We start from the raw sequence: 21,493 nt of genomic DNA, 5'->3' as shown, positions 1-21,493 counted from the left end.
TCCCAATTACTTGAATAACTCCTTCACGCTATGTTGACCAAATCTGCCTTATGTGCTTCCTACAGCAGACACCTTAAATACAAGCATAGAGCCAATGCTCATAACTTCAGATATAAAAATGTTACATGCATACAAATAGGATGAATATATTCAGTAGATCATAACCTTTGCAAAGATATGTTACATGACATATCTAGCATAAAACATATCCCAGTTATGTCATATTTACACTCGTAAGCATATTTCTATAAAGCATTATGAGGTGCAACGTCACACCCACTTGGAATTTTTCATATACTCAGTGTTTGTCTGCATCTGCAGTTTATTAATGGCTACAGAAAGCCTGCAGGTGAAGGGCTCAATCCTGTACCTAATTTTCCCAACTGTTTGGGGTTCATAACCTCAAACAGCCATGTAAATTGATGCACAGCAGCAACTAACCCTGGAGATTATCATCCTGTGAGAAAGAAGGGAAACCACCATACCTTTTGGAAGACAAGGGAAAAGGAAGAAGAGAAAAGGTGTAAATGAATTCCCTGAAGGCCTGCTCCATCCCTGAACAGCCCTAACCCTATCCGAACACTTCTTTTTGCCACATGGGGTTGCTGGAGTTATTTTATGGTTCCAGCAAGAGGAGAGGGAAGAACTAGAAACAGGTTCCTTAACCCTTTAAAAATAAACCATTTCACTATTCTGCAGGGGATTGTGAGGTTTGCTATGTGGCAATCTTCATTCTTATACCCAAACTGCTCAGGGAGACAAAATATTTTAATTTGTCTCTGTACTGCAGAGCCTACCTACCTGTAGAAGTAGACATTAAGGAGAAGAAATCAACCTAGCTGCCTCCACTAGGGGCTGCTGCAACCACAAGGAGGATAGGATATGACTACAGCTGCTAACTGTAAAAGAGCCAGAAGTCATTGTCAGAACCTGTAACAGTAGCCACTGGAGTCACAGTAAGATGACTAGGTCACATATATGTGGCGTTGTTCTTTGAGGTCTTATTCCTCCCATCACACTGAGCCATTTTACCTACTGCACTTAGTTCATTTGTTCTGATAGCAAAGGGGGTTAAACTAAATAGGTTGTATAGATTTTTATCAAAATCTAAATTACTAGAACCCGCAGAACAAATTGAAAGGGCTCATACAATAAAATCAAATTAAAAACACATCTGCAGTGTTTGCAGGACTCACTCCGAGACAGTAATTCAAGATAACAATGCAGTGTCAGACTTTGGAAAATAAATCCAGGGTCTCCATCTCCAAACTATGTTTAAAGAAGGAATTTGAAGTAGATAATCTTATTGCTTTGAACCTTCTTTAAACGAGAAAATATGTTTTTTGCATACCAAATGTGACAGTTTGGGACTATGCCTGGGTCAAATTGTGAATGCCATGTTTTGAGAACGCCATTTTGTGACTATAAACTTCATTGTGACTTTCACTTTGCAGAGTAACCTCCATGCTGGTTCAAGACACGCGGATGATGGTGAAAACTGGTCTAATCTAGACATGGTCAGTAAATTCTGGACAGTGTGTGCTCGTGCTATGGAGTCACATCATGAGATACCACATCATATTGCGAGGGAGAAAGAAGCAAGCTGAAAGAGAGGAGATGAGTACTCTAGAAATATAAAACTATGCTTCTTTACTGTAAGGCCCAAATGGTACTTATGTATCATACCTCATAGATTTGTTTTAATATGACTCACTTCCTCTAAAAATAAACCTTGATTTACTAAAACCCAGGGTAGTTTTAAGACTGCTGTACAGAAAGGGGAAGTACTAGCCATAGAGAGCGCTTATACCTCATAAGATCAGCATTCTGCTTTTGGGTGTCCGGGGAATGCACCTATCATGCAGATTCACTCATGTGGAGCCTTGGAGCCCCAGATGGTAGTCACCTACTTATGCAGCCCTTCTGTCAGTTTTCTCCCAAACAGGATTTTAGTCCTTTCTGCTCTTTGTTCCACTGCATCATAAACTGGAAAATGGTCATTTTAAAATTATGTGGCATCTTAACAAAAAGATAAGTTATACATCTATTTTTGAAGCTGCATAATCATATTATACACAGGCCCCTGCTTAAAAATCCCAAGCCTGAATATCTAGGACCCTATCCTGTGGAGTGCTGAACACCCAGTTTGTACTGAAGCCAATTAAAGTTGAGAATGCTTGGCACCTTGGAGAACAGTGCTCTTACATTCTTGCAATTTACTGAGTACTAAGCTGATGTTATTGTTTGCTCTTCACTCAACAAAACAGCATGCAGTAGTAGGATATGTGGGTAGAAAAGTCTCAGGCAGGGGCCAAGAGCACTTGCTGTCATTCAACTCAACCACAATGCAAACTGACTCTCTTATTAGTTTATTTAAAGAACGGGATTTCCCCAAAGTTCAAAGTGAGAGCCTGCTGGTCAAACTGAGTTAAATCTATTTCATAATACTGGTTAGTTTTCTATACTGTCTCATTAAACCAGGCACCCCACAGCCTTCTAATTTCCACACACTGTTCAGTAAAGCACTCTAGTAAAGGTCAGTTTTAAGTTTTCTTAGCAGAACCCCACTCCACCTCCCACATTCACCTTACTTTGTCTGCAGAATGGCAGAAGCAATGACCTGGATAACATATGCTAGAAAACTCATATAGTAGACAACCAGCTGCCATACAATAGGGCTCTGTTTGGCTTGGTACCTAATTCTGAAATTTATTTTGACGTGCTCTTTTAGGCAGTGTAATAATTTTTTACCTCCTAACAATTAAAGTCTGAGTGTATATGAGCTGCTCACATAATTGTTTTTCCACTCGACTCCCTGCACCCCTTATCAGCAACTTCAACAAAGGGACTGTGTGTTACATGACTGGTGTTGAATTTGACAAACAAGCGCAAATGATCCTCTGAGGAGTCATTATACCTTTGTCTACACTGGCAACATGCAACACTATCACCACCACATTGTATAAATTTGTCTCATTAGTTAGCATGTTTTCTTTATAAATTCAAAAAAAGTTTCAATTCAGCCTCCAAAACAATAGTGGTAATTGAAACCTTCTAAAGAAACTCAGCATTTTAAAATATAAACATTATCCCAAAACCTTCATCAGAAGAGGTTGCAAATGAAGCTCTCAATTTAGCAAAGAAAATTAATGAAATTGGCATGGATTCATTAACTATGCTTCTTATCCAATACATCATGGGAAAGTGGAATTATTAGTATCGACATGTTAGTGTCCAGAATACTTTTGAATCGGTCAATCTTTGAAATAAAAAGGGTTTCAGAGTAGCAGCCGTGTGAGTCTGTATTCGCAAAAAGAAAAGGAGTACTTGTGACACCTTAGAGACTAACAAATTTGAGCATAAGCTTTCGTGAGCTACCTATCCGATGAAATAAAAAGAAAATTCTGTACAAACCCAAATCGTTTTTGTTGTGTTTTTCTTCTTGTCACAGGATCAAAAATACTCTAGTTACCTTCCTTTTTATCCTACACCCTTTATCTATGTAAATCTAGTAAAGTAGGTGTTCAAAGTATTAACTCCTTGACAGTGGAGCATTCATTACTAGTTAAGTGTTTCATTCTGGAAAACAAATTAGCCTCAAAAGAGTTAACCATGTCTCTAAAAGCTGAAACAGTGTAGCGTCTTTGTTTCAAACATAATCCACAAGCGTTGCCAGTAAAATAAAACAGAACCAATCTGTTTCAGACACTATATTTCTGGCAAGGTTTCCATACTCATTTACTTTAAAAGTTATTAGTTTTTAGTCAACTTTATAAGAGCGTGTCAACATTTGTCATGGCAGAAAGCCCCAAATTATTTTTATTAGTTGGCTACTGGTTAAATTGGCCCAGGATTAAAAGTTCTAATAAATATTCCCAAATATTGGAGTTCAGTAGAAAACCACATTCAAGTTCTGTTCCACAGGATATTATAAATACTTAACCTTCAGCAAAATTAAACACACACGGTACAATAGGTTCTCTCTCAGTACAGCAAATATTTCACCTAACAGTAAATTAAGTCATGCCTAGGCAGTGTTTATGCTAGTTTAGAAAGAGAGGAATTTAAAAGTAGCTGTTCCTTGTGAAAACAGAATTAACTTTTCAATCAGTAAGAGCAGATGAGCTAACTCTCTAGGGCCCTATCATCTACAATGCAGTTAGACAGCCCCTTAGCCCAAGCCCCTTAGCTTGAGTTAGCTGACATGGGGCAGCCCTGGGTTTTTAATTGCAATGTAGACATACCCGATGAGATCAACAGCAGAAACATTGATTGATTGGGTGTTCTAACCCATACAATTCTCAGGGCTGATCTACACTACAAAGTTAGGTTGACCTAGCTAAGTTACTCTGGTGAGTGAAAAAATTTACACCCCCGAGAGATATAGTTAAACTGACTTAAGCCCTGGTGTAGACACCACTAGGTTGACAGAAGAATTCTGCATCAACATAGGTACTCAGAGAGGCGCATGTACTACAGCAACAGAAGAACCCCTCCCGTCACAAGCATCTACACTATAGCATTTCTAGTGTGGATGTACCCTCAGTAACCAATGGGAATCCTTGGATCAAGCATACAACTCTCAATGGTTGGCTGAGCCTTGAGAACCCACTTTTGGTGTATTTTTATTAGCTGCAGAAGATTTACCTTTGCCTCCTGATAGCTTAGAAATGCTCCAAATTTAAAGTAGTATTCACTCTTGTAGAGCTGCAGGAAGTGGGGAGGGGGAAGGGGATGTATTATAAATGCAGCCTGAGATATTGTTACAGCTATTAGGAACCTACCCTTAATTGCCTACAAAAATCCATCCCAAATTATAGGAAATATATCAACCTGCAAGTACTGCCAGGAAGAGGAGAGGGAGACGAAGAGGAGAGATTGAACTCAAAACGTAATTAATCCATATGATGCACAGACACCGATGCCTTGATTATCAGCTAAACTGCACCCATGGAGCATCTCTGATAGAACTCTGGATCTTTCCTACAAAACCACCAGTTAGCACCACTTGAAGCCTCCCCCCCACCCCAATCTGTGGTAGCAGTAGGTGTGTTATCCTTGTAAGAAGATAGAAACGGCCATACTGGGTCAGACCAATGGGTCATCTAGCTCAGAATCCTGTCACTGACAGTGGCCAGATGCTGCAGAGAGAATCAACACAACAGGACAATTTGGAGTGATCCATCTGCTGTTGTGCAGTCTCAGCTTCTGGCAATTGGAGGTTTAAGGACACATGGAGCATGGGATTGCATCCCTGACCATCTGCACTAATAGCTATTGATGGACCTTTCCTCCATGAATTTATCTAATTCTTTTTTTAACCTAGTTATACTTTTGGCTTTCAGAGCATCCCATGGAAATGAGTTTGACAGGTTGGTTGTGCATTCTGTGAAGAAATATTTCCTTGTTTGCTTTAAACTTGCTACCTATTAGCGCCAGTGTTCACCTATAATGAACTAGTAAATTACAATAATCCAGAGTCAATTGAACTTGAGTAATGTGTTATAAAGCAGGAGTTCTCAATGTTTTTCTTTCTGAAGCCCCCCTCGCCCCCATATGTTATTAAAAACTCCACGACCCCACTGTGCCACAACTACTGTTTTTCTGCATATAAAAATCCAGGGACAGTGTTAGGGAGTAGCAAGCAGGGCAATTGCCTGGTGCCCCACACCATGGGGGTGGCCTGCAAAGCTAAGTTGTTCAGGCTTCGGCTTCAGCCCCAGGTGACAGGGCTTGGGGCTCTGGGTTTCAGCCCCGCATGACGGGGCTTCGGCTTTCTGCCCTGAGCCCCAGTGAGTCTAACACTGGCCTTGCTCGGTGGACCCCCTGAAACCTGCTTGCAGCCCCCCAGGAGGCCCCAGACTCCTTATTCAGAGCCGCTGTTATAAAGGATGGTGTGGGGAGCTACATGGGAAGGTTGGTTGGCCAGGTAAAAAAGAGGAGGTGGAACAGCCTTAGCAGAAGGAAACAAATTAGTGGCAGGGCAGGGGCTGAAACACATCATTCCTCCACCACCAGGGACTAGGCCCCATCCTATAGGAGCTGTTGCCTCATCAGCATCTCGAAAATCATGGATCTGGAATCCTTAAAGGAGGCAGCAGTTATAAAAGATCCTGAATACAAAACCATTAAAGTATTTCTGCAGCACAAGGCTAAGCTGAAACAACTTTCTTTGAGCTGCCTTTCACTTCTGCAATTGAGAGCGTATCTGGCTCTAACATGAGCAGAGACATCAATAGATTCACTTGCAACTAGGAAATGGAGGAGAGTTTGCAGAACAAACAAAACAACAAGGTGAATTAAAATGAGTAACAGAAAATTTTAAACTCACACAAATAACATAGAGCTGATTGAATTACAAAACTTCCAAATGCAGTTCCTCTAGTGAAGAGCTGCTTGTAAAGGCCACCGGAGAAAGGCCTTTTCCATACTGAAACAAATTAGATGTGAAGCTGGAATGTCAGCTCACAAACATTATAAGATGAGCTTCTAAAATGGGAATATAAAAAAAAAAAGCTGTTTGTTTCAAACTGGGAATAGGCAGAATAGATCAGCAATTCTAAGCGTGATGAGAGTTTTTAGTTTACAGCAATTGCTGTTCATACTGGGACTACAGTTACCTAAAAATCTATTCAAAATAGGACTGCTGATATTTCACAAGGAAGTATGGAAGAGAAAAATAATACTTTCATCTAGATCATGTTTCCCCTGTGAGCAGATGTCCTAAATTTACCAGAATTGTCCCAGTTTGGTGGGGAATCTCTTGTGTCTCAGGCAGCTGCCCCCAGATTTTATTCCTGTTTTATGACGGTCAGCCTGCTAGCAATATAGCATCTTCTTCCCATCTCCCCCAGCTCTTCATCTCTGCAGCTCCTCACAAATACTCCTGGCTCCCCTCCCTCTGGCTTTCTACCCACTTACTACCTTAACACTGTGTGTTGACCCAGAGAGGCAGGGGTGCCGGAATAGAGGGAGCCAGGGACCATGGTTGCCAGTTTTGCTCGAACACGTTCCTGGAGGTTTCCTCACATGACATAATCTTTAAATAAAAGATTGAGACTTCTGGCCAATCCTGGAGGTTTGGCACTCCTATGCCATGGCCCTCCCACTTTTCTGCATGGGCCCCGCCCCCCAGCTATGGAGCGCCTAGGTAGGAGAGGCTAGGCAGCTGTGGAGCACCATGCCACAGACCCTCCACCTGCCGGGGTAGGGGAGTTGAAAGCAGCCCTGGGCCCATGCTCCCCTCCCCCCGGGCAGGAGGGTCTGTGGCTCCGGGGATGCAGCCCAGACACGTTAAGAGCCATGTGAGCAGCTGTGGGGACCCGGGGACCCTCCACCTGCCATGGGCGGGGGAACCCGCGGGGCACAGACACAGACAGGGGCTGCTCTCGACCCCCCCACCCACCCTGGGCAGGTGGAGGGCCCACAGCTCCCGGCCCACTTCAGCTTCTGGCTTCAGGTAGAAGAGGAAGGGTGGGGAGGCCTGGCCCCCCCACTTTTGGGCATGCTCTGCCGCCCCTGCCCAGAAGCCTCTGTGCTGGGCCTCACATGTATTGCCCATCAATCTACCACTTTCTCACTGAATCAAGCATGCTCCTGAGCAATGGAGTGTGAGGTGTCCCAAACTGTATTGTAGTACACAATAGCATAGAGGGACAAAAGAAAGCACATCTGGGCCCAGTACCAGGATATCTGGGTCTAAGAATATTGTTACAGGACAGAAAGTATAAGGACTTGCATAGGAAGCTAGAAAACCCTGGAAGAGGAGGAAAGTAATTGGGTGGGGAGAGAATAAGCATCCCTCATGCCAACAGGTCTCTCCAAAAGCTATTTCAGTCCCTTACCGTAGTAATGAGCCTCAGATTGACCCACCCACCACCTCTGAGCCTAAACTCTGCCCTTGAATCTCCCTCCCATAAGAAAGTTGTACACTCTCTTTAGAAAGAGAGATTTTATAAACAGTCCAAATAAACTTCATCTAATTTCAATTAAAACAAAGCTTAAATGAGGGGCAGAGCAGTGTCATGGATTAAGTTTGAGGGTTGCAGCCAGGAATTCCTGTGTTCCAGTTCTGGCTTTGCCACTTACTTGCTTTGTGATCCGATACACATCATTTAACCTTGGTTTCCCCATCAGTAAGATAGGGAAAGTAGTACTCCCTTACCTCACAGGAAGTGTTGTGTAGATTAATTCGTATCTGTCCAGTGCCTTGAAGATCAACTGTGCTACATTAAGTACTAAACAAATATCTTGGTTTTGCTTTTGAAAAAAATACAACCACAGCTTACTTTTGTTAAAGTTTTGTGAAGCTGTTACAAAAAGCGGTAAAGAAAGCCAATAAAAGATTCCAGAGAAGACAAGAATTGTGTTTGTAACAAGATGAAAGAAAAAAAAAAATCTGCTTACTCCTGAGCTAAACTATTTATATTACAAAAGGCCAAAGGGGCACATTTGTTTTCTAGAATAAAACAGCCTAGTAACTTCACTGAGGCTCTTCTCTACATAGAGTAGTACTCTTACTGCATAATATGGTAAGTAGTTTCAAAGGGGCAAATGAAAATGTTTTTATAAAGCCTTCATATCGTCAAAATTTGCTTGCAGCACAGTTTAGAAGCTGGTTGGAAGACTTGCAGTTTAATCCTCATTCTAGGTGAGCACTGCCATGTCCAACGCTGCACATACACTCCATTTTATTTATAAATTAGTCATTTGAAATTTGTGCACATTCACGAATGCGCTGCCTCTGCTTAAAATAGTCTCATGATTTTCAAAGTGGGCCTGCTACCTCATGCACAAAAGTGATCATTATGGGCCTGATCCAAAGCCCACTGAAGTCAACAGACGTCTTTACACTGAATTCAGCAGGCTCTGGCCCTACACAGCAGCTACACTTAGAGATAGGTGTCTTCCACTGTTAAAAGGTCCAATACAGAACAAAAGGGCTGCCGGTCACTATAGGAAATGTTGCCCCTCAGAAATTATAAAAGCATGCGCCATGGCATGCATGGGATATACAAGCTACATCAGTATTGATAGGTGATACAGTTACACAGTCAACTGCCTTCAAAATGCTAAAGCATCTCTCTCCTCTCGGGTGTCCCAAAAGGGTCAGTTCAGTGATAGACTCAAGGAGGTTAGCCCATGGAGGATTCTAAGTGACCGACATTAAAATTCTGCTACCAAATTGAATGGCAGGTTAGAGTGATTTCTCTTTCTTCACTGGACTTAACCCTAACCTCTGCAAACTGCTAGATCTGACAAAGATGTAAGTATTACTACTAATTGTATTATGGTAGTACATGGGGACAACAATCAGGATAGGGGTCCCATTGTCCTAGGTGCTGTACAAACAAAGTAGGAGGAGAGTCACCTTCCCTGAATGGCACACATTCTGACTCACTGGGCTTGGAAGTTAACACATTTTTTAAATATTTATTTTTTGCCTTTGCAATGCAGAAGATGATAGCTAGTACCTAAGACTTAAAATAACCCAGTGGGAGAATACCTCCAAAACTTCATTACAGAGTCTCAGTCCTCACCTTCTTTTAGAGTTCACAGGCTAAACAATGCAATATATGCAGTAAGCGTTTAGGAACAAAGTATAAACATTTCTAACAAAGTACACCTAATATGAGTTGGACAGTTGAGCAATGTGGTGTCCTGATTTGTGGCTGAGAAAGCATTTTTATGTAAATGAAACAGCTAATACCAATCCCTTACCCTTCCTCTTTGTGAGCACACGAGCCCCTAGTGTATAGATTTATCACAAAGTAAGGGGGACATTTTTGTGGGAGCCCCTTGTTAAAATATTGGCACCATGAAACTGGTTTGGTCCTTGACCTTTTACCCTTTCTTGTCTGACTCTACTTCTGTCTTGAACCTCAGCCACCCCATTCACTCTGATGTTGCTCAGTCTACTCAAAGGACTTTATCAGGAGTTTGGTCTCCGTAAGCAGTGTAGAATGGTGCTCCTAGCATTTAATTTGCTTTATTTAATACATCAAGTCCTCACTGTATGTAAATGTACAATCCCAAGCAAGCTGAAGGTTTCTCAATAAACAAACAAAAAGTTATTTTTATGGACAACTGCAGCAGAGAGTGCAGCAGGGCCCCCTTGGCTTCTGCTCCTGCTAGGTTCACAAAGTCACTCTGAGATCCTGAGTTTTGCAACCACTGGTGCACTTTATTCTTCAGCTTGTTCCCACCACTGTTTCACCACGTACAGGTAACCCTTCACCATCTGCAGGCAGGAGGGAGGAGAGAGCTACCTCCCTGCTTCCATTCCCTGCCTTTTTCCCTTTCTTTCTGCTCTCCCCTGGCTTCCTTCCCCGAGGCTTTTATACAACCCCAGGCTAATTAAGTAGCAGCTATCTTGACCTCCCCAATTAGGGCCAGGTTACCTCCAGCCTGCTCTAATTTGTTCCCCTAACAAGGAGCGGACGTGACAGAGGACTGGATCTACAACCCTTTGCCCAGCTCCCTGTCACAACAAATTTTTAATTTTTACCATTTGTTGAAAGAATACAAGATCTGCAGATTAAGCTAGGAATCAATGATCCCTATATTTTAAGGACTGTTCTTTTTTAAATTAAATTGCCGAATTTCATGTCTTCAAAAGAAAAATGGCGGGAAAAGGTTAAAAAACATGTTCAAAAGCACCTTTTTGCAGAAAGTCTCTTACATAATTTGAGCACAATTTGTGCAAAAAGCCTGAGGTTTATTTCAATACTTATGGATTTTCTTACCACAACCCCAAGACAAAGGATCTTCCTTTGTTCTCTCTAAAATGCTGTTAGTAATTTCATTCAGGCATATCTCATGTATTTTAACTGTTAAGTCAAGAAAGTTAATGCAACACAAAGGTCAATGGTGCTAAGAAAAAACAACCCAGATTCATTTTGAAGTTAGCATTTCATCACTTTTTACTCTTTTACGATTTACTGGCCAGATCCTAAAACCAGTCAGCCTGTGATAAGGTCCAGCAAATCCACCATGTCCAGGAAGAACTCAAGCAACTCCCGGCAGAGGCAAAGAAGGCTTACAAACAACTTGCGGACCCCAAAAGACAGAAGGGGGTGGAATTCAACACAGGCCAGAAGGTTTGGCTATCAACCAAACATCTCCACACCGGTAGATCATCCCATAAAATAGAGCACCAATATCTCATACAGTTTCAGATTTGCCAGCTAGCTAATTAGCACCGTCCCCATTAAACTCTGTTTGCACAGGTCACTCAAAATACACCGCATTTTCCACATCTCCCATCAGAAGACCTTCATAGAAAACATTTCCAGGCCAAATGCAACCACTCTCTGACACCTGCCAAGGTCCAGGTCCATGAAGACCCCATGATCAAACAGGTAAATTACATTCTTCGAGTGATTGCACATGTGCATGCCACTGTAGGAAATTTTTTCCCTCAGTGGTACCCATCAGGGCAGCTCAAGTGCCCTCTGGTGTCTCGCGCTCATAGCACCGGTATAAAGGACCCAGACAACCCTGCACCCCCACAGCTCCTTCTTACCGCCCATGACAGTTGCTGGAACTGTTCTCCTTGCTTCGGCAAGTTCTCAGTGATCTTCACTTTCCTATAATTGTATATAGTTCAGTTAGTTGTAAATAGTCAGTTTAGTGTAGTTTGTGTATCTCCGTTAGTTAGGGGAGTTTTGGCTATTACCCCATGCCGAGGCATGCCTCGGTCACCAGCTTTCAAGCCCTGTACCTCCTGCAACAAGTCTATGCCCCTGAGCAACCTGCACTGTAGCTGCCTGAAGTGCTTGGCAGAGGCTCAGGTCGAGGACAGTTGCCAGAGCTGCATGAAAAAGGACGAGGAGACCAGGCTGAAGTTTTTAATTTATAGAGGCAGCACTGAGACCTTCCTCCGAGCCAAGCTGGTCGGACTTGGGAACCAAGAACCTCAGTATCCCGGAGAACAGTCTTGGGAACTGACAAACCACTTACACACCCCTGATCTAATAGAGGCTTTCCACAAAAGCAACTCAAAAAAGACTTGCCTGGAAATACCACTGGGTCACCAATGCGGGAAATAGGGGGTGACCTAAGGAGCAGCAGGTCTAAAACCTGGATTTGAAGATTCCCCAGGTACAGACAGCCTCCACCTAGTAGCTCTGCCTGTGGAAATACTCAGCAGGTCATGAGCCTTAGGAGCCCATACACACACCTGCCACTCATGGAGGGCGTGATTGGCAGGACCTTTACAATTCCTTATTCCTCTGGACATATTACTTAAGCATAGGGAAGATACAGGAAGTTCATCTGAGCAACTAGGGAGAACCCCAGCTAGCTGCTGCTACAGACCCTGCTTCCTCATCCTGCTTCTGATCCCTGGTTCCAGACCTTGGCTTTATCCTCCTGGCACTGACTTCCTGCTCCTGACTTGGCCTCGAATCCAATCCCTGACTCTAGCCACTAGGCTAGTCACCCATGACCAGACCATACAGCAATCCACCAAGTTCCCCCACATAATTGGATGGAAGAAGCCCCACAGAGCACAGCTGGAACCCCCACACAGGTTCTCCACATTCCTGCCATTTCCCTTCCAGACCTGCATTCATTTTGTCTGACCTCATATGGAGGGGGAGCATAATCTACCCTCAAAGAAAAAAAGTCACTAGTAATTTCCAAATCACTGGTGTGTAAGTTATGTTCTTTTATCAAGGTTAAACCAAATACATACAGAAATCATATCATGCAGCTATGCCAATTACATTATTTCTTTCAGATCAGTCCTGCTGCTGGGATGTAGTGCCAGTATCTGGTTAGTAATTCGAAGAACTAAAGTTCTTCATGCTCCATGATTCAGCACCAGCCTCTGCTGCGGATGCACGAGATAACCACCTGAATTCCCTTCCAATTCCATATTTCTATTATTCAACTTGGTAACACATTGCTATACCAAATTAGGCATGCAGAGGGGACATAATATTGTTTTTGTAGTCTTTACAAATGGGTGTCCATGAAGACGCTAGGGTAAAAATTGGGGAGGAAATAAAGGTGTACATAAGTATTTTGAAGACAAACTTTTATAGTTGTTGGGACATGCTAGCTGCACTCTCAAAGTCCTCTTTTAGATCTGCTTGCAAAACTCTTGATAAACTGCCATGTAGTCATGTCCTCAAATAACACTGTTCATACTGAACAACCATATTGTTCAGGCACTGCTGTTAATAAAAACTCTTCATCAGCCATCACCTGCCATAGCATTATATTATTCTCTGACAGGCAGATTATGCTTCTCTGGGCAAACTACTGTATTTTTTACAAGGGTAATTGGTGCTGCTGTATCAAAGGGCTTGACACTGGGCACACTCAGTTTAACATCTGCCTCTGGGCCCAGTCATTTATAGGCATGATATTGGATTTCCCATTGATGTGAAGAACATACAGATTTGTTTATTATTTAAGACCACAGATCCTAAGTAGGTTAATTTCATATTGACAAAATGCCTTGCAGACACTAGCATGGCTGATTTAGTTGTCTTCAACTACATTTAGCTAAAACAGAGTTAGTTCTGACAGACTTTCCTTTTGGCTCTATGCCTCAATTCCTGATAAAGATACACTCAGTCAATGATTTCCATGAAGGGAAAGTGCTGTCTTTGATTCTGAGCTGTCCTTTGAACACAATGCTCACCACATTATTAAGATTTTATGCTATTTGAAAAACCACTGCACCATGTTTATCCTTGTTAGGATCCAAAAGCATTGTTCAGTCTTTTATCTTTTCCAGACCAGACTTTTGTAATGCATTACTTGCCTATTTATCAAGTAGATGGATTAACAAGGTTCAGCTTGTACTGAACTCATTTGCCCATGTACTATACTACATGGAAAATAATCAGGAACATATATTCTTGACCCTTCTGCACTATTTATTCATAAAATAAAATGACTTTTAAAGATTCTGCTGTTGAACTACACCACTCTATATAGCCAAGGTCAAGTTCCAGTCACAAAGAGGCAAATGCTGATTGCGTGGTTGATGGAGCATTTTGTCAATTGTCTCCAAATTATGTAACCAGCAACTACAGTATTTTAAATCTGTAGGATATTGCAGTTTCCCTGTTTCTAAACAGGAAAGAAAAACAAAACATTTGTTTTCTGCTGATTTTTCTTAAGAATCCTTACTGTTTAAGTCTCTTAATATATTCCGCCAACAATTACAATTCTTAAGTTTTTGGTTGTCACTTAAATCTGAAGTCAACATGGCTTGAAAGAAACAGCAGTAGTAAAATTCATTTCTGACAAGAAAGCTTTGTCCCAGATCTTATCCTCTCTTCCTCCTTCTCAGAAGGTCAAATATAACTGAATATTCTATCCTATAACTGGAAAATATAAATAGCTTACTGGTATCATTTAGATTTCTTTTAAATTCTGTTTATTACAACCCTGCTTTTGTTTTCAGTATATGAAAACCAAGTTAAGATATGATTTACGCACAAAGAGACAGTGCCCCTTGAGAAGCACCTTTACCACCTATTGAAATTACCAACACTGTTGTGCCCAAAAACATTGATCTTGCATGATTGCTGATTAGGATTTGAACAGTTTCAGCTGGCAGTCTCTGTGAAATTAACATACAGACAGGTGACACTCTCTTCTCTGTTCTGTGAATAGGATTTACATTCAACAGCATTCATTAATGACATGATACCAAAGAGCAAGCCTTGACAAAGTGGACACCTAATACCATCTCACTCGGAAAGTAGATCGCTTCCAGAGATGGCATGCAGCCACACCGGCATCCCAAAGTGAGACTAGCTGCATGAACATACACACAGAAGCTAAAGCCTATTGTACTATAGACTGGATATAAAAGTGGGAATGAGGTCTTTATCCAAAACAGAGATAGCATTCATATTTGCAAGAAGCAAGCACAACTTTAGAACTTGCATAAGCAGAAAACCAAACTGCCAGAGGAGTGGAAGTATTTTCTCTCTGACCAGGATCTGTTTCAGAAAGGTAGAGACTAAGACACTGGACCAATAGGTGTTGGTTTGTTTGTTTGTTTTGGTGAGTCCCACAGTAGCATCAAAATCTCAGGAACGGTGATATTAAACGCTGAGCCTACTGTGAGCTCTGAAGCGTATGGTCTCCATGCAGCCCCTTGTCTTACTTGTGCTTAAGATCAACTTCCAGAATAGGAAGCGAAAGAGCAGTGACATCCATACTTTCCAGTTAGAATCTTTCTTAGCTCCAATAAGATCATTCCATTGATGTGTGTACGCTCATATAACATAGTATTACAGCATTATGAAAGTATATTAGAATTAAATTGTTCTTGGATCCTTAGCCTTTATTCTGTTACCTAGTTTAAAGTTCTTAGTTTTACTCATAGCTGGAATTTGAGGTTGGTGACTGGAATTTGAGGTTATGACTGGTTTTGTTACCTTGTTATCCCCCTTCCTTTTTGTCTAATTATTCCCCTCATGTTCCCTTCCACATCCATAACCAGGAGAGACTGTTGTGCCCATGGGACCAGGACAGAAGGCACACAAGGGAAAACTACTACTTCCTTGGCATGCTCTCCTCTTTCCCCATTTCCCTATGGGACTCCAGCTCCACAGATAGGGTGGGGAAAGGGTTCTAGAGATTGCACTCAATTTATTTTCTTGAAGAGCAGGTAGCAAACAAAGAAAAGGAAGAAGACAGGAAAAGCCAGCTAGGGGGTATAAAAAATACTTTAATTTTGTTCATTGTTATCTTGCTGGTCTGTGCCAGAGAAAGGGAAGACTCCCTAACTTGTGCGGAAGCAGACCAAACAAAGAAAAAACGTTCGATAGTAGTTATGCCAGATCAGACTAATGGTCCATTTACTCCAGTATCATGTCTCTGAGAGTAAACAGTACTGATGATTAAGAGAAAGGCGCAGGAAACCCTGCAGTTGGCAGTTATGGTATAACCTGTTTACAGGAAAATGTTTCCTCCTAATTCCTATTAAATAAAGGTTGGTTTATTCCCTGAAAAATGTCAGTTGATATTCCTTCCAAAACTCATTCTCACGCACTTAATCCTTGTTTTGTGATTATAGAGGATCCCATTATCCATATAAATGTTGACTTTTTTTTAAATCCTGCTAAGCTCTGGGCCTTAGTGATATCTTGTAGCAGTGAGTTCCATAAACAAATTGTGCATTGTGTTGAAAGCCAATAAAAGGAAACACTTTTTCAACTAGCTGCTTTTCAGTTCCATTGACTGTCCCTTTGTTCTTGTATTATGAGAAAGCGTTGAGAGAAGTGCCTGACCTAACTTATCTATGCTACTCATTTTGTATATTTATCATGTCCTTCCGTATCCATCTTCTCTTTAAAATTAACAGACCCAATCTTTTCAGTCTTTCTACAAACAGAAGCTCTTCCATTTCTCTAGCTGCTCTTGTTGCCAATCTCTGAATCCAATTTTTCCTGTAGATGAAGTAGCGTTCGATTCTAGTCACTCTGTGTGGGGGGGTCGCCATTAACATATATATTTTTTTCTATATTATTCTCCATCCTACTCCTTAGTCATACTAACATTTTGTTTGCTTTACAAGAGATTTAACAGCTGTAACAACTCCACTTGATAGAAATTGACAAACTGTCCTCAGAATCCTCAAATTTTTATTTTTCACCCACATCTTCTGTTTGCCACTGACCTGCTGTGTGATAGTGGACAAGTTACTTAACCTGTCTAAGAACACAGAAGAAAAAACTAAATTTATTCCAGAAAATGCCAATATTAAGCAGCTATTTTCTCTGTATACTGTAACTCCAAGGTAAAAAGCTACGTATCACAAAGAACACGTTTCACCATCTTAATGATTACTTATGAAAAGAGGAAAGTGCTTACTGTTAGGGTAAAACTACTTTAAACACTTGGGGGGGGGGGATGTCATAAATGAGTTTGAGATAGTATCTTTAGAGCAGACAGCATAGAGGGTAAAAGCCATTTTATATGCATCTTTTACACTTCATACAGTAAGTACATTTTTGACTAAGAGTGACAGGTAAAATATTACATACAGACTTTAAATATATTCACTGCACTAAAATACATACTTATTTTACACATATACACAAAACCGTATACATGCACACACGGAGCCATACAGCACTTACTGGTATTTTTTACATGTTCACAAAAAGTGTTAAAAGAATGTTATTCAGATAGGGGGGATAATGTTTACATGGACATGTGAATTCTGACTTTAAGAACACCTGCATCAAAAACCTATTCTAACTTCACAGATTTTAGTTCAGAAGGCAAAGTTGATGCAAGTGTTGGGTGACAAACAAGCTTCATGTCAGCAACTCACACCAAGCAATAGCTTTTCAAGGCTAAGCATACAGTTAGCTGCTTTGCTAATGCAGTAATGCAAAATAATGGCAGAAGGCGCCCAATCGCCTTGGTTAGATTCACTGTAAATGCTGTGAGCTTAACCACAGAGTTAGTGAACAAGAGAATTCTGTCCATGTTGAAAAACTTTAAAGGAATGGGCTGCATACGTCTATTCCTGCAAATGCTTTCCCCAAAATGTGTGTTTTGTTTGTTTTTTTACCCACCCTTATGACTGGGGAGGGAAGGGATGGGAGGGAAGAGACTGATTTTCTCAATGTTCAACAAATGCTGCTTTATTTTTCCCCCCCACAGTGCTGCAAGTCTGCTGTAGTCTAAGCAAACAGCATTTTTCAGACTGGCAGTATAAGGAGCATTTTCTTGTTTATATAAAAAAGTTAAATGGAAGAATATAAATCTAGGACTATTGACCTGATTAAAGCTATTGCATTTCATAATCTTAATTAGTCACATCTATTGAAAGATATATCCCTATGCTCTAGGCTTTTGTTTGAATATACAGCAGTTGAGATTTTACTTTCTTTGAAATTTGATACGTTTGCCTATGGTAATGATTATATACCACCTGTTAAAAAGCAGGTTCCAACTTTTATTTTAAATGAATATTTGACAGTTTTGTTCCTTTACACAAAACTGCACATTCCCACAATAAAAAAACCTAAGATAGCTTTACTTAGTATTAGTTAGTAAATGGGCTCTGAATTAATGCAAAACATTTTGCAATATGGGTGACAATGGGGATTATGAGATTTCATGGTCCATAAATAATTAAAACAGCACTACATAAAAAAAACAAGCAAGGGTTTCCTGTACTCAGGGTTTCTGGACTTGGTTAATTTGATCACAATAGAAAATATTATTCTATCATGTGTATATTTTCTAAAGGGCCCCTAAATATCACAACTGTAATAATGTCAAATACTCTCACACATATAAAAGTACACTGACAAGTAAAAGTAAAGTATGTTCTTATTGGCTCTTAAGCTACACCAACTGTTTAAACAAGGTGACATGGCTGGACTTCTTTCAGTTTGGATCAGTTTAACTGACTATTGGAAGCAATCATCTTTGATGCATTCATACTAACCATGCACAATTTAGCAATCTGACTTCAAATTACTATGGAAACAGACCTAATGAAAATGCTTATATTAAGTGATAAGAGTCCCAAAGACAAGTTTTTCTCCCCCTTCCTCCAGCTGGGCCTAATCCTTAAAGTCACTGTTCTCTTTGCCAAAAAGGCACACAAAGAAGACTAAACATTAATCTGGAGTATAAAATATTGGAATATTAAATGAACACTACCTGTGTTAAATTCAAACCTTTTGCAACACTTTGCAAACAATAAACTATGTAGTCAATTTTTTTTCTTAATCCCACATTTAAAAATATCCCTCATTTTAGAAGCATTCATTTTTCATTGATTAGAGGGTCAGATTAATTAATTTGACACAGTTAATTTTAACCCAAGTTAACAGATTAAGTTTTACAATTTACTTATATAGATGCACTTATCCTGATTTCCTCCCCACACCTAATCAGCTACAATTCTAAGTTTAGTAAATAAAAATAACTGACATTAGGCATTGGAATATACAAGCCATATATCAGGAAAGGAAATTTCTCAACTGTTAGTTGCAAAGATTAATCTTATTATACAAAAAGACTGTTGATAATAAAGAGGGTTTGCCTTACTCCAGACTGCAAATATACATTCTAGAGAGCAGTGCAGGATGCACAAGACAAATCAAATAAACAGCTATACTTGGCAATTTATATTCAAAGAGTAATCCAGTTTTCCCCAAATATGCAGACTATTTGGATGATAAAAGCTGCAGAGAAAAAAAAAAAAAGAGAGAGAACCCAGAAAAAGAGAAAACATATCAGCAGACTGCACCTCAGTCTCTTTAGCTGGGCTGGTCACCGTCTGTACTTCCAAGGAGCAATTTGCCCTCTTGACCGCGAAGTAAAAGGGGTAATCCTTGGCCACCATTGTGGCTGCAGGAGCAGCAGTTTCGGATGTCACAGCTGATTCTATCCGAGTGCAAAATTCAAAGAAAGATGAGTCTCCCCTCTACAGCGCCCAGCAGTTTAGTAATCGAAAGACCCTGCACTAGGCTTCTGAAAGCACAGCATAACCTATGCAACTCTTGGTCTCGAATAAGGCAGGAAAAAGACAAGCTCCCAGTGTCAGTTAAGAGTAACGCAACACAGCTCATTACTAAACTAAAACCCGCCCACTGGCCCAGGATGGGGGAGGGGTGTGGGGAGAAATACTCAGCTGAATCAGTGGAAAAGAGCAAATTATTTAAACTCACAGTTAGCTACCAGTGGAAAACACTTAGAGAAAATTATGCTATTTTCAGCAGAACATTACTCCTCTTCTCTCCTACACCTTTACTCACCGCTGGCTATGCGTCATCAACGTTAAATGACACAAATATGAATTTTAACTTGACATTATCCCAGCTTGTTCCTTGCAGGATAACTTGCAATTTAATTAGTATTTATTTGTTGGGTCCTCCAGACAGTATAGTATTAACCATCAAATGCACAGATTTATGGCAAGTAACCCTAATAATGATTAACGAGTTTATTATTGTCCCAAATAAAATCCTAGTTTTATTAATTCCCTATGGATTATGTCAGCTGAATTTATTTTATGTGGTGGGTAAGGGCACTAATTCCAGTTTAGGAGAACGGGTGGGATTAAAAAGTATCATAATATAGCCTCACAGCATGTGATTTTTTTAGTTATTAGTCCACATTGCTGCTTTTTCCTGTTTGGCAGGGAGTAGGTTTGTTTTCTTTCTAATTATGCTCTGCATCAATTGTTTAGGAGAGAACTCCCTCCCCCCATTGTAGCAGACTGGGGAAGTGGAAAAGTACCTTTGCCTGATTTGTTATACAGTAGGATTCAGTGTATAGGCAGCCAAGCGATTCTGTTTGATCTTTACTACAAAGGTAGTGAAAATTGCCTGAAAAGAGAGAGGAAGTGTCAGTGGCCCTCTTGTTACAAGACGAGTATAGGATCTGTCTGACAAAGGAGACAAGGAAAAGAACGCTGAGAGTAGGAAGTTGTGGGAGGAAGAGAACACTTAAGCGCAGTTTCAGACAAGGAGGAGGAATGCAATAAGGAGATAACTTTATTAGAGAAACTGTGTTTTCAAGGACGGTTATAGGGATACATGCAAATACTGTAATTATTTTCTCCAAAGCTTGATAACAGGTATTTGTGCCTTCAGAATGTAAGCTGTTTGTGGGAATTATTCTTATTTGTTCAGCACATATTACCCACTATAGAGTGCTGTGTACAGCTATGGGGCTTTATCAATAAATAGTAAAAATAATAAGTAATGGAGAGGTTATGATCATAGTGTTAGCCTGAGAATTTAGCATTGTGCTAAGGGACCATATGCGCATCCAGAAGTAGGAATTTGGTAGGGTGACCAGATGTCCCATTTTTATAGGCACAGTTCTGCTTTTTGGGACTTTTTCTTTTATAGGCACCTATTACCCCCCACCCCCATCCCGTTTTTTCCACAGTTGCTATCTGGTCACCCTAGAATCTGGGGTTGTTAATTACTAGTACTCAACTAGGGCCTATTAGGACTACCAGGGTATAGTGAGGGCCATTAGCTCATTTAACAAAGAAGCATCTGTAACATTGGAAGGGAAAGGAAAGAGTGATCAGCATAAGATAAGGTTACACCCTAGTAGTATGCTTAATCTATAATATGAACCAAAAGGCACAAACTACAATGTGTAGATCGTGCAGAAACCTGAGGGCTAGGGTAGTTTATTCAGAAGATTGTTGCAGAAGAGAACAGGCAGTTTTTGTCTATAAAATGTCATACACGCAGTTGGTGTTGTATAAATAATAATCTGATATATTATAACCCAAATAATTTATAATTCTAGACTGTAGAAGTTGTAAAGTCCTCAGCTGTACTTTTATATGAAACATTATAAAATATTTTAGTTTATGTAGAGACTCCATATGTTACTTGCTCCCCAAATTACAGGTCATGATTTTTTCCTCTATGATGGTGTTATTTTACTTTTCAATAATTTGCTTTTACTGGGCCTCATTGACATGTTTGGGTGATATACACCTCTTCTAATACCAGTTGATACA

The 21,493-nt window shown here is 40.5% G+C and overlaps 1 protein-coding gene across 6 annotated transcripts in view; it reads right to left on the bottom strand.

The window, feature by feature from the left end:
- Positions 1–21,493, bottom strand: part of ARHGEF3 (Rho guanine nucleotide exchange factor 3) — a 306,129-nt gene that overhangs the window by 61,500 nt on the left and 223,136 nt on the right. The window contains exon 1 of one of the 6 annotated variants that reach the window (XM_037903922.2): positions 19,253–19,639. The exons of the other annotated variants lie outside the window; for them this stretch is intronic. Within the exon in view, the coding sequence (XP_037759850.1) occupies positions 19,253–19,348 (96 nt within the window). The 5' untranslated portion in view covers positions 19,349–19,639. Of the gene's footprint in view, positions 1–19,252; positions 19,640–21,493 lie in introns of those variants that run through there. 6 annotated transcript variants of the gene reach the window in all.

This window comes from Chelonia mydas, chromosome 7 (genome assembly GCF_015237465.2).
Source record: "Chelonia mydas isolate rCheMyd1 chromosome 7, rCheMyd1.pri.v2, whole genome shotgun sequence".
Lineage (NCBI taxonomy): Eukaryota > Metazoa > Chordata > Testudines > Cheloniidae > Chelonia > Chelonia mydas.
The sequence above is the reverse complement of the archived record's forward strand: the minus strand, read 5'-3'. Positions and strand labels throughout refer to the sequence as shown.